Consider the following 14,213-nt stretch of genomic DNA (forward strand, 5'->3'; position numbering starts at 1 on the left):
ACAGGCCCACCTACCTGTGCTAAGAAATTCCACAAGAGAAAATGGAGGAACCCGGGACACGAGGCTCTGATACCAAAGGGTGGGAGTGTCCAAGGCCTTATAAAGGCCACATTAGTTGCCCACACAATCAATGTGGGACTATATATCTCAACACGCCCCCTCACACGACTAACCGGTAGAAGAGGGATCTGACATCAACACAAAACGAAGTCCAAACACAGAACCAGGACCAGATCTAGAACCGTCACAGGGAGACGAAGAGAACGCAACCAGCTGCGGCCGGAGAGGAGGTCCTACGCGCCGCCTTGGTGGAAGAGAAGACCGGATCTTGCACGCGCGCGTGAGGGCGCGTGAGAGGTCCGTTGAGGGTATGGCCGGTGCCGTTGAGTTCGTGCTTCCAAGACGAGCACATCGGTATACAGTTCACCAGAAAACTCCATCGAACGGTGTGGTTGACGTAGACAGAAGTTTTAAACGCGGAAGAAAACGTACCGGAAACTGACAACGTGACAGTTCCGGAAAAAATTTAAAAGACGATGAACAGTGAGTTCACCGGAAAAAAAAAAAAATTCAAAGTTTCTTAGGCTCTTGATACCATGTAAAGAAACAATTCAACCCAAAAGCTTAAGCTGTTGGGTGAGGCTATATTAATGATTTTATATATCTCAACAAATAATGTCTAAATATTATGAGATATCTAAAAAACATGAAATTCTTGGATGTTTACTCATGAAGGTGCGATTTATTTTACCAAAAAGTACAAGTTTTAGAATTAAAAGTAATAGATAAAATTATTTTATTTCATAGAAAAATTGTTACATATTTTTATTAAAAAATTGTGACCTTATTTCCTAAAAAAGGTATAGTATTTCTGTTGGTTTATCTCTCGTAATCCAAAACGATATTATTTTAGGATTCGCAGAAGAAATAATGGGCAAATTTGGAGAAATTTGCATGCAAGAAAAAAGTAAAATTCTCAAAATATCTTGTATTTTTTTTCGCGATCATTTGTCCCAACCAGTATAGCACATGTGTGACTAGGGCATAAGGAGCATAATGGCTTGATGTCATCCTCACCTTCCTCTAGTTTATCACCAACATTCAGGATTCTAAACTCAACATTGATAACTAAACTCGAAAGTTGCATTTATTGTAGAACTTAACACTCACGGCATCTAACAATAGCCATTCGCGTTCCGAAAGATACCCCTCCCTTTCAAGAGGATTTGTTATTTGATAAGGTTACATGTTCAATTACTTGTGCGGCTCCCGTCAATTCCTTTGAGCACATAGTTTTGGGGTATTTTTTATCTGTGGAAAAACACTTTCCCCTTTTTAAAAATGCATTATGATCATACACTTTTTACCCGACACCTTTTCAATGCCATTTTTTTACCCCGACCTCTCTCCTATTTTTCCTGTTCACAAACCAAACAATAGTGTCTTCATTTCACCTTTGACTATGCTAATATATTTGATTCAATTTGGTCGTGTGAATTTTCTAGCACTGTACAAGATAAAGAGCTCATGCAAAATCTTACATAAACAACTCTCATGGTGTTATCACATATAGACATACATTCATTGTCCATACTTTAAATGCATATTCACACTTCACCCTTAGCACAACCGTATGTATCTTGTGTTGGGAAATATCGGTTCCCTCAAACTCGGCTTCTACAGCCTTTTGCGGAAGTCAGTCAGCAAGATCCTCGATCTTGGATCTCAGCAATACCTCGGCCTAAACTTCACCAGGTCGGGTAGCGCGGCGGAAAATCAAAAACAAAAACGGGAGAGAGAGAGAGAACACAAGCAGTTTTTAACGTGGAAAAACCTTCTCCAATGAAAAAGTAAAAATCCACGGGACCTAGTCCAAATCAAAAATCCACTATGAAAATAATGGTTACAAAGAATCAAATTCACCAATGTGGTGGTTAACTCAACCTCTCCAACAATGGTGATAATCAAACTACCCTAGAGATGTTTCACTCAAACTCTCTCTAAGGATTTCTAAAAGACAAAGCATAAAGCTTTGCCCAAATAATTTTCTCTCAAATTTCTAATCTCTCTCTTAACCTCTGACCTAGCCTCCACCCTCAACTAATGAATATATAGAGGAGGTGAGATCTAGGGTTTAGTTTTTTTTTGAGAAAATCCCTCAATGGGCTAGGGCTTAACATTGAAGGAGGAAGCCCAATAAATCTCCCCCTCTGACTTCAATGCGTCGGCTTCAGCATCAACCCGGCTCCTTTACAACAGTCTTCAAATTTTCTTGCAGGAACTGGCTTTGTCATCATGTCGGACCAATTCTGGTCAATGTGCACTTTGACGAGTTCGAGCTCTCCACCTTCCACCACTTCCCGGATCCAGTGATACCTCACATCAATATGCTTAGTACGGGAGTGATAGGTCGAATTCTTCGCAAGATGGATTGCACTTTGATTGTCACAACCCAGCTCGTACTTGTCTTGATCATGGCCGAGTTCCATGAAGAACTTCTTCATCCACAGCATCTCTTTGCTTGCCTCAGTAGCGGCAATGTACTCAGCCTCGGTTTTCGATAATGCAACACATTTCTAAAGTCTTGATTCCCAAGAGACAGCTCCTCCGGCAAATCTCATCATGTATCTCGTCGTCGATTTCCTCGAGTCAGAATCTCCCCCTAAATCAGAATCCGAGTAGCATTGCAACTCGGCTTTGCCTTCTCAAATCGGAGACATAAGTCGGTCGTACCTCGGAGGTACTTGAATATCCACTTCACTGCTTCCCAGTGCTCTTTGCCAGGGTTTGACAGATACCGTTTTACCACTCCAACAGCATACGCCAAGTCGGGTCTAGTGCAAACCATTGCATACATCAAGCTTCCGACGACGGATTGGTACAGGACCTTCATCATCTCATCTTTGTCTTCATCAGATCTCGGACATTGCTTCTGGTTCAGCTTTATATGTCCGGCTAGGGGGTGCTCACTGTTTTGGCTTTATCCATGTTGAATCTCTTTAGAATCTTCTCAATATACTTCTCTTGACTCAGCCACAGTAACTTCTTTTGTCTATCTCGGATAATCTTGATTCCGAGAACCTGCTTTGCAGGGCCGAGGTCCTTCATTGCAAAGGACGAGTTCAACGCCTTCTTCAGGGCGGTTATCCTCGATTTGTCTTTCCCTACAATAAGCATGTCGTCAACATATAACAACAATATCAGAAAATCTCTGGCCTCATACCTCTTCACAAATACGCAGTAGTCAACTTCTGTCTTCTCAAACTTGTGATCAGTCATGAATGATTCAAACTTCTTGTACCACTGCCGAGGTGCTTACTTCAAGCCATAGAGGCTCTTCTTCAACCGACATACCAAGTCTTCTTGGTCTGGAGCTCGAAACCCCTCAGGTTGCTCCATATATATTTCTTCTTCTAAATCACTGAATGAATGCTGTTTTCACGTCCATTTGTTCTACCTCGAGGTCCATCGAAGCCGCAATGGCTAACACAGTTCGGACCGAGGTCATTTTCACCACAGGAGAAAAAATCTCCTCAAAATCTACTCATTTCTTCTTATTGCAGCCTTTCACTACAATTCGGGATTTGTATCTCAATTTCTGCCCGTTCTCTTCATTCTTAACCTTGGAGACCCATTTATTTTTCAGAGCTCGTCTTCCTTCAGGCAACTCGGTCAGCTCAAAAGTCTGATTCTCGTGCACAGACTTCATCTCGTCTTGCTTTGCCTTTTCCCATTCTTCTTTCTCTGAGCTCGTTACAGCCTCATCATAACTCTGAGGCTCACTGTTTTCAGCAACAACGGTGTATTCATCAGATGGGTACCTTGTAGAGGGTCTTCTTTCTCGAGTTGGATATCTCGTCTGTTCTTTAACTTGAGAACCCGGTTCATCATTTTCATCCTGGATCTCATCATCAACTCGGACCTCAATGTCTTGGTCATCATCAGCTTGTTGTTGGTCATCATTTTCTTCATTCTCTTGATTTTCTCCCCCTGCTTCAGCTCGGACAGGAGGAACGGGTTATTCACGTCTGACAGTAACCCGGACTTTGGGTTTCGAAATGTCATGAATGTTCTCATCTTCATGAAAGATCACATCTCGGCTTCTCACTATCTTCTTATTGATTGGATCCCAAAGTCGGAACCCGAACTCACATCTCGGCGAACCAAAATAGATGCATTCTTTTGTCTTCGCATCGAGTTTTGCCCTTTCATCTTTAGGGATATGTACGAAAGCTCGGCAACCAAACACCTTCAATTGTTTGTAGGCCGCTTTTCGACCTGCCCAGACTTCTTCTGGAATTTATCCTTCAAGTGGTCGTGATGGTGAGAGGTTGATCATGTCAATAGCAGTTCTGACGGCTTCTCCCCAGAATGATTTCGGCAATCCGGCATTGGATAACATGCTTCGTACATTCTCTTCAATAGTTTTCTTCATCCTCTCAGCAAGTCCATTCAACTGTGGAGTCTTGGGGGGCGTCTTCTCAAGTCGAATCCCGGCCGCTCTGCAGTATGTATCAAATGGGCCGTAATACTCACCATCATTATCAGATCGGACCACTTTCAATTTCTCTCTAGTCTTCCTTTCAACCATAGCATGGAATTCTTTACAGGATTGGAGTACCTGGTCTTTAGACTTCAACAAATATACCCACACTTTGCAAGAATGGTCATCAATAAATGAAACAAAGTACTGAGCTCCTCCAAGGGATCTTTCTAACATGGAGCAGACATCAGTATGGACGAGGTCAAGAATATACCTGCGTCGTCTGGGTTGATCCGGTCTCACAAAAGAAACCCGGTGCTGCTTTCCAGCTAGGCAGTGCGTGCAACTCTCCAACGCTTTGCCTTTCAACCCAGTCAGTAATTCTTTCTTGTTTAGGATTTGGAGCCTTTTCTCGCTCATGTGGCCGAGGCGCTTGTGCCATAGCTCCAAGTAGGTTCATCTCAGACAGAATTGGCTTCTCCGCCATTGATCTTTCCTTGCATCACGTACAAGGAGCCTTCCTTCTTACCTCGGGCCTCGACCAAGTTTCCCTTGGTCAGCTTCCATCTAACACTACCGAAGTAGTTCACTAACCTGGCATCGTCAAGTTTGCCTACTGAGATTAGATTTAAACGCATGTCAGGTACATGCCTCACATCCTTTAACACAAGTCAGCATCTGACATCTGTGGTCAAGGTTACATCACCGACACCAAAAATCTTGCTGGTCACTTGATTTCTCATCTTCACGACTCCAAAATCACCACCTCGGTAAGAGGAGAAAAAACCTTTGTGTGGAGTAACGTGGAAGGAGGCACAGGAGTCAACAATTCAGATGCAGTCATCATATGCAACATTCAAATAATTATCCTCACCTAGGAGGAATATCTCGGCATTCGAGTTGGCAGCCACCGCAGTGGTGCTCTTGTCTTCCCTCTTCTTGGGAATAATCTGATCCGGCTTCACAGAGTCGTTCTTCTCATCATTCTGCAAAGTCCAGCAATCTAGCTTCTTATGACCTATCTTTCCACAGTAAAAGCACTTCAACTCATATCTCGGCTTTGACCGACCTCTGGACTTTCCTCTTCTATCACGATCTCGACCCCGGCTCTTGCTTCTACCCTGGGAGTTGGATTTACCTCTGTTCTCAGCAACGTTGGCCTCAAACGTGCTCGAAATACCTCGTTCTCTTCTCCTGGCTTCTTCGCCCAAGAGGTTGTCTGTCATGACATCCATCTTCAATTTTCCATCTGGAGTCGAATTATTCAAGGTCACCACCAGAGTATCCCAGCTTTCTGGCAGCGAGCTCAACAGCAGCAAGGCCTGCATCTCGTCATCAATTTTCATCTCAACATTTGACAGCTGATTCACAATACCTTTGTAGGTGTTGAGGTGTTCAATCATACTCATACCGTCCTTGTATTCAAGCTTAACAAGTCGGCGAACCAGGTGTGCTTTGTTGCTGGGAGTCTTCTTCTGAATAATGGACTCCAGTTTCGTCCACAACTCATGCATGTTCATGAACTCGGACACGTGCTCAAAGAGGCTTTTGTCAATATATTTTTTGATCGTAGGTACCGCCTTACGACTCTGAATCTGCCACTCCTTATCGGTTTTGCCTTCCGATCTCTTATCAAGGGTAATGGGCTCATGTAAATTTTTGCAGTAGAGATGATCTTCCATCATCGGTCTCCAATAGGTGAAATTGTCTGCGGTCAGCTTGAATATATCTCCATCATTGGTTATGCCATTGGTCTCCATCTCGTCTCCCTCAGAACCCCTCAAACTCGGCTTCTACAACCTTTTGCGGAAGTCAGTCAGCAAGATCCTCGATCTTGGATCTCGGCAATACCTCGGCCTGAACTTCACCAGGTCGGGTAGCGCGGCAGAAAATGAAAAACGAAAACGGGAGAGAGAGAGAGAGAGAAGGAGAGAGAGAGAGAGAACACAAGTAGTTTTTAACGTGGGAAAACCTTCTCCAATGAAGAAGTAAAAACCCACGGGACCTAGTGCAGATCAAAAATCCACTATGAAAATAATGGTTACAAAGAATCAAATTCACCAATGTGGTGGTTAACTCTACCTCTCCAACAATGGTGATAATCAAACTACCCTAGAGATGTTTCAATCAAACTCTCTCTAAGGATTTCTCAAATACAAAGCATAAAGCTTTGCTCAAACAATTTTCTCTCAAATTTCTAATCTCTCTCGTAACCTCTGACCTAGCCTCCACCCTCAACTAATGAATATATAGGAGGTGAGATCTAGAGTTTAGGTTTTTTTTTAAGAAATCCCTCAATGGGCTTGGGCTTAGCATTGAAGAAGGAAACTCAACATCTTGGCCATGTGACTAAGGGCCTGTTTGGTGTGACGTATAAAGCATGATAGTATAAGTTTATACTATACGTTACGACATTTTCAGTTGTTTGGTGTGACCATCGTATAGTATAAGCTTATACAACATAATCCCTTAATACATCAAAAAGATGTATAACTTAATCCAACCTAAGGGTGGGGGATAAGGCCTGATAAGAGATTGATGTATTAACATCGTTGACCAATGTAATTCTCAAAAATTAATATATTATTTTAATAGATTAATATATTAATCTATTAAAATAAAAATTAATTTTTAAATATATTAACTTTTAAAATATTGAATATTTTTATTTTTATAAAAATTAATTTATATTTTGGATACACTAATCAATAAATTTTTATAAAAATTAATATCATCTGACATTTTTTGAAGAACTATATAAATTCTTTATTAAAGGATATTTTTATTAAAAATATTTATTTTTATCATATATAGTATTATACAGTGTTTTACCAAATACTAGATGATATTGTCTTATACAATATATTATTTTATACAATAACGTGCCAAACACTGGATAGTATTAAAATTCAATCAGATCTTATACAATCAGGCATTATATTATCAAGTCTTATACTATCAGATCTTATCATATACTATACATCAAACATGTTCTAAACCTCATAATCAAGAGCCTCTTACAAATATATATAAGGTAAATCCCCTTACTATTAGATCCAACAGTCATAAAAACATAACGAGAGTTTTATAGCATCAAACTATCTTTATTCATACATCAGACATAAAAAAGCACATTAACAATCAACCACCATTGATTTAAGGGGTAAGAAGCTTATTCCCCTTAAGCAAATATCTCTAACCTCCCCCTATAATGGGTCCGGTACTACTCAAACTTTATTAGTCGAGCATTCGATAAATTGGTGGAGATATATATATATAAAAAAAAAGCAACAAAGAACACCCAAAAGTAAAAAATAAAATAGGAGCTTCTTATTTTATATTGAGCTTCAACGAGGAAAGCATCCACCTCTCTCTGGATGGTAATAGAACCCAATGTTCTCCATGGCCCCAACCGTGTTGAACATCCGTGTCTTGTATATCTCATCCATTATTAGCGAATGATGGTTCATTCGCTCCACGCACGAACGAAACCTCGTAAACCTCGACCTTCCATGGCTTGAACCACTACATCTGCAACCGCAAGAGTCCATTCCGGGGTACAAAAACTGTTTGGGGAAACTAGCTTCTGCCTCTTCCCCACGGCATAATCTTGTGCACTTGTTGCGTTCAGTTTCATCTACTACTACTCTTGGGACATGCTCATCATTGCATGAGTCGCAGTATTGGAAATTGGAACACTTGTAAGAGTTCATTGAGCTTAGAGAGCTTGCATTGTCATTCATAATTAGATCTTCTGCAAATTTTTCATGGAGCAATAGATTATAATTCTTATATGGTTCTTAAAAATATAAAGAATAAACTCTCAAAATTAGTTTCAGATAAATTTTGCAGTTAATACATTTGTTTCAAAAAATGAAAAAAAAAATTATACTAACAGATTACAAATATTAATTATATTAAACTTTCTTATGAACTAATATAGTTAGTGTTTAAAGATTCATACAATCGATGTTATAATTTTTTTAAAATTAAATGTTTTCTTGGAGAAGGTTATGCTTACAATCTCAAAAACTAATATTCATGTCCTCAAATATCTTAAGATCACCAATTTACGTATTTATTCCAATATAAGAAACTAGTGGGTGCTTATTAGGATACATCATTTTGAAAATTATGCTTTAGTGGTTCATGTATAAGACCTCATTGGTATAAAATTTATAATACTTTTTGAAATATTTTCTATTGCGAACACTATCGAATGCAATTAAAATAGAATTGCATGCCATGCAATTCTCAATCTTGTGCCTACAATTTTCTTTTTAAATTTTTTCACTATGTATATATATCCGGATCCTTTCTATCATATATAACTTTTGTTATATATAATTTTTAACTTAATAAATTTATATATAATGGCTATTGAAGATTAAAATTCACATAAATCATTAGATACAGTTAATAATTAATTTTAAAAGAAATTATTCTTACTTTTATGTAAATTGATTTTTCTCAATTTTTAAAAACTTCTGAATTTGCAAAATGTCTAATGTTTCCCAAATCACTCCATTAACCCAGAATAATATTGTTTTGGGATTAGGAAAAAAAATTATAATAATAAAAATTAATATAACTAAAGAATAAATTAAAATTACAAAATTATTTTTCTCCTAAGCTCAAAACAATAACGGTTTGGGATCACTAGAGATAAGTTATTTTGAGTGATTGGAGAAACATTAAACCCATTTACAAATGGCAAAGCAATAATTAATATGTATTATTAAAAAAGGAAAACAGTTTACTTGTGTAATTATCGAAGAAAAAATAAAACTAAGAAGTACCTTTTGGCCTTTCTTGAGTAAACGGGTGATGGTTCCCAAGAGAGTACATCTTGGAGGAGGAACCACACATGGGAAGAGAACACTGAGAGGAAGATGGAGAAGATGATAAGAAAAGAGGATGATGATTATTGACATCCGCATCTTCTTCATAGTTAAAGCTGTCCTGTCGTTGTTGCTGACAAGTACCCCGATCCCTATAACTTGGAACTAAAGCTGATATCTCATGGTCTATCATTGCAGCAATCTCCAATAGTTCCAAGTGTTTAATTTCAAGTTCTTCAACCATCTCCTTTGCTACCTCAATAGCATTGTCTTTTTTTGTGTCAAATGGAAATAATATATTTCTTGTATGCCCTGAATTCAAAATACAATTTGACATAAGACACTTTAAATGTTGTGTATAAGATACTAATTTTGTGGCATGAAATTGTGCACATACCATTTTTGTCAGGTATCTTCACTTTAAGGAAAACTGTGTTATCCTGTTCATTTATTGACCCAGTGATTGTCATATCTGTGCTCTTTCCCTGATCATCACCCATTGAAAGTTGCTCAGTGATAACAAATTCATTGGAAATAAGCTTTGGAGTTTGATTTGTAGATAATATTGAGATTGGCAATATTGATTCAAGTTGGTCCGTGGCTAAAAATGGGTCCAACAAAAGCTCCTTTGCTGGTGGTCTTTTTGAGACATGTACTAAACATCTTCCCACGAACCTCTTTGCTTCCAAATGTTGGATTCTGTAAAATGCATCTGGTAACTTCCCCTGGTACACCAAATGAACCAAAGTTTGTGAAATGAAATCAGATTAAGTGCTAGGAAAATAAGATCAATGAAGGGTCATTGTCCAATCAAGCTTACCGAAGTAACTTTTTTGTATATTTGAGCTGGGTTGGAACACTCACTATATGGGAACTCAAAAGTAAGCATCTCTATCATACACATCCCAAAGGAGTATATGTCTACCAGCTCATTGTATTTCTCTTCATATAGTTCTGGTGCCATAAATTCTGGTGTACCTGCATGTATCATCAAACAGAAAATTTCTGTAAAGAACCAATTCAACCCAAAAGCTTAAGCTGTTAGGTGAGGCTACATTAATGGTTTTATATATCTCAACACGTCCCCTCACACGAGAGCCCACTGGGCTTGAAGGGTGGACAATGCACAGGCCCACCTACCTGTGCGAACAAAGAAATTCCACTTGAAAGAAAGTGGAGAGCGGCGAGGATCGAACCCGGGACACGAGGCTCTGATACCATGTAAAGAACCAATTCAACCCAAAAGCTTAAGCTGTTATGTGAGGCTACATTAATGGTTTTATATATCTCAACAATTTCAATTAATAGGAACATGGTTTAGAATACTCTTAACTGAAAATGTAACAACCAAAAATAGCAAGAGGCATTACCTATGACACTATGGGCAAGTTGGGAGCTACGAAGTATAGCTGCAAGACCCAAATCACCAATCTTGACTTGCCCCAGATGGCCATTAACAAAGATATTATCACACTTGAGGTCTCTGTGTATTACAGGAGGATTATTGTTATGTAAATACTCCAAACCACTTAGAATCTGGCGAGTCCAATTCTTCACTGCTCGGATATCTACTCTCTTATACTTCTGCCTATACCTATATATGTACATACATATGTAGTATTTTAATTAAAAAATATAACCTATGAAACATAATATAACCTATGAAACATAGATGGCCAATTAAGCTAAATGGATGTTAATAAACAAGGATTTGATTCATTACTCTCTAAGGGTGCCAGAGGTGAACAATTCAGTGATGAAGTTGAAGGTTCTGCTATAAACGTCGATCCATGAACCATAGAAGATCATCATAGATTTATGGTCGAGGTGCTTGAGGAGATGAACCTCTGAATAAAGACGCTGAAGTTGCTCTGGTGAATGACAGACATCACCGAGCTTGACTTGGTTCCAAGCCACTTCAATCCCTAGTAACTCATCAAATGCTCTATACACAGTCTTCATAGCTCCTTTGCCCAGAATATCCCTGAACTACAAGCACAAACAATCATAATAACACAGCTAGTGAGTTAGATTGATTAAAAGGTACCAGATTACAATAATAGTCTGACATAACTATGGGTACTAAAAAGTGAGCTTCAACCATTCATTTTGCATTCTTAATTATAGAGTCAGTACTCTTTCTTGGGTGTGCCAGAGAGTTAAACTTGTGTATGAAAACTAAGAACCACATGGGAAGTGTGCAAGGTGGTGTGTCAAGCCAACAAGCCTAGACTTGGTAAAGGAACAATGCTCAATATCTGCCATGGACAATTGACTCTTGTCACAGACGGCTACTATAATAAAAACATAAAACTATCACCTAAGAATTGTTGGTGTAATGGCGACACAACTAGACTCTAGGATTTGACCTGCACAAATGATAGTGGATTCAAATCCTGAGAGTCACCGTCCCCGAGAAGGATGGAGAGGCACAAATCTAAAACTAAATTAGTCGGGTCTAGTAGGACCTTGGATACTAGGTATATACCAAAAAAAACATAAAGCTATCCCCTTTTTCTAAAATGTATGGCAACTCTTATCCCCCAAGCTTTTTGATCAATTATCAAACTCGAGAAGAATTTCAGTGATTTGGGATCACTATTTATTCAGTAGTTCGGACCAATCAAAATTATATAAGTAATGAAGAGAGAGGAAAGAGAAGAAATAAAAAATAACTTTTTGTCCATGTGTCATATCTTGAATAGAAGGATCACATGGGATTTGGAGCACCAAAAAAAATTCCCTAAATAAAACTAATTTCCACAGACAGAATACTCTTCTGTCATTGAAATTTTTCCTTGATACAAACAACTAAGAATGTGAGTTTCCCTAGTAATATTTAGAAGTCAGTTTCAATTCTCAATTCAAAATGAACACCAATGGACACATAAACGGGAACTGATTCATGATCAATTCATATCACAACAACTTAATCAGCTTATGCTGCATTGCACATCAACTAATCAGAAAAACCATGACCCAATTCACAAACCAGTAAATTAAAGCACTTACACGCCCATATCGACCAGATGGATCAGTTTCAACATATCCAACCTGAGCCTTAACTCCACCAACAGTGCAGAATCTCCCCTTGTACATGGTTGTATTGATTGTACAAGGCTAACAACAGTTCTGACTTAACACGTGCTATGCATGTTATACATAGATATATGAGAACTAAGAACTTAGCAACAAAATAATATATTTATATATAATGTGGGTGCTAGATGATCCTAGGCTTCCACTCATAGTTCTCGTAGGAGAAGACACCAAATAATTGCCAGAAGAGCCATGAGTAGTCAACACTAAGCATTGGCCATACCATTTCAACAGCTCCACGTGAAAGCTCATACGTGTGTGCATGGTAACCATTGGTTCAACAGTCTCAAGAGGAAGAAAACACAGAGAGACAGAAAGAGATAGCACAAATTTAAGATTTTATTTTGGGAAGATAGGAGGACAAAGAAACTGTTATATATAAATCACGCATGAATAATAATGTTATGAGTTATGACCCGGAAAGTGACCACACCCGAGATTATGAATTCTGATTAATAGCTCGTGCCTTGTGTTAAAGATTGGTGTAGACAAATTGTGTTTGAAGTGAATGAAAAGTCGCTCAGAAAATGAAAAGACCACATAAGGGACCTAGCAAACAAGGCGTCTAAATTTTAATAATCGGTGAATCACTTAACAGGTTGAATTGATTCATAGCTTCCATCATCCCGAGATCACGATTATTCTTCATATATGAAAATTTTTTAAAGAATTTTTCAAAATTAGTGTGAATTTTACTTTTCTAATCTTGTATAACAAAATTTTCTAACTCTGCCAATACATAATAGTATAAAGATTTGAATAGGTTTTTTTTATAATTTTTTTTTTACAAACTCAATTATGTATTCGTGAATACACATTTAAACGTTTATATTCACAAAAATACATAACTGAATTTGTAAGATTATATAAATAAATAATTTGTAAATATAATAGTAAAAAAGATCAACAACTCTGATTTGTGAGCATGTGATACCGTTGATCAATGGTGATGACTTCTTTGTCATAATCCTGATCGAAGAAGAAACAGTTAACATAGTTACATAGATTATTAACAAAATCATATCCGTAGCAATGTTAATTACTGACACAATCTAAGAAGATCTCTTTTAAATATTTTTTATTAAATAAAACACATATATATATTTGTCACAAATTTCTTTCTTTAGCAAAATATCAAATGGATTTTGTCATGTCCTAGAAAATAAAGTACTTAATACTTCTTTTATCAAATATAGTAAAAGCTAACACTTTTATACTACTTTTACCTTTATATTTATTTTCACGCATATCCCATATTTTTCATTTTTGGGTAAAACATATATACTCCAGAAGCAGAGAAAATGATCTCCATCCTAGTAGCCAGTAGGCTCCCAACCAGCTTTTGCTTTTGCTTTGCTCTCTGGTGGCAATAATAGAGCTAATGTTGTCAATGTCATCAATGGCCATGCATACCTTTGCATTGTAGTTGTCAGTGTCATCGAGACGTGAATTGCTCTTTGCCTATTGCTTTTAAAAGCGTCGACAACGGTGACTGCAACATGGAGATTGAAGGAACGGATGGACCATAGCCTACATATAGCGAAACACAAAATAGCAGCCTCTGGAATAATCTTAACCAACAATTCAGATTGTATTAATTTTGAAATTTATAAAGAAATATTTTTTAATAAATTTATATAAATCGTTAAGCCAGTACCACGGCTCAATAACTAATCGTCAAAAAAATGACACATTGGTTCCAGAAATTCATACTTAAAATTTAAAGAATTATATTATAGTATTATATAAATTAAATTAAAAGTTAAAACACTTATATTCATATATTTTGA

The 14,213-nt window shown here is 37.7% G+C and overlaps 1 protein-coding gene across 1 annotated transcript; it reads right to left on the reverse strand.

The window, feature by feature from the left end:
* Nucleotides 1–7,687: 7,687 nt before the first annotated feature.
* On the reverse strand, nucleotides 7,688–12,461 carry LOC133311474 (probable serine/threonine-protein kinase WNK5). Its single transcript, XM_061512527.1, has 7 exons — nucleotides 12,337–12,461; nucleotides 11,048–11,313; nucleotides 10,695–10,918; nucleotides 10,145–10,302; nucleotides 9,722–10,049; nucleotides 9,283–9,636; nucleotides 7,688–8,237 (listed from the first exon to the last, which is right to left on the reverse strand). The coding sequence occupies exons 1-7, from the start codon at nucleotides 12,421–12,423 to the stop codon at nucleotides 7,831–7,833; spliced, it is 1,824 nt and encodes a 607-aa protein (XP_061368511.1). The 5' UTR covers nucleotides 12,424–12,461; the 3' UTR covers nucleotides 7,688–7,830.
* Between the last annotated feature and the right edge of the window lie 1,752 nt (nucleotides 12,462–14,213).

The sequence above is a fragment of the Gastrolobium bilobum genome, unplaced genomic scaffold (assembly GCF_033153095.1).
Source record: "Gastrolobium bilobum isolate Gb01-03AN ecotype WA unplaced genomic scaffold, APGP_CSIRO_Gbil_v1 utg10537, whole genome shotgun sequence".
NCBI classification, from domain to species: Eukaryota; Viridiplantae; Streptophyta; class Magnoliopsida; order Fabales; family Fabaceae; genus Gastrolobium; species Gastrolobium bilobum.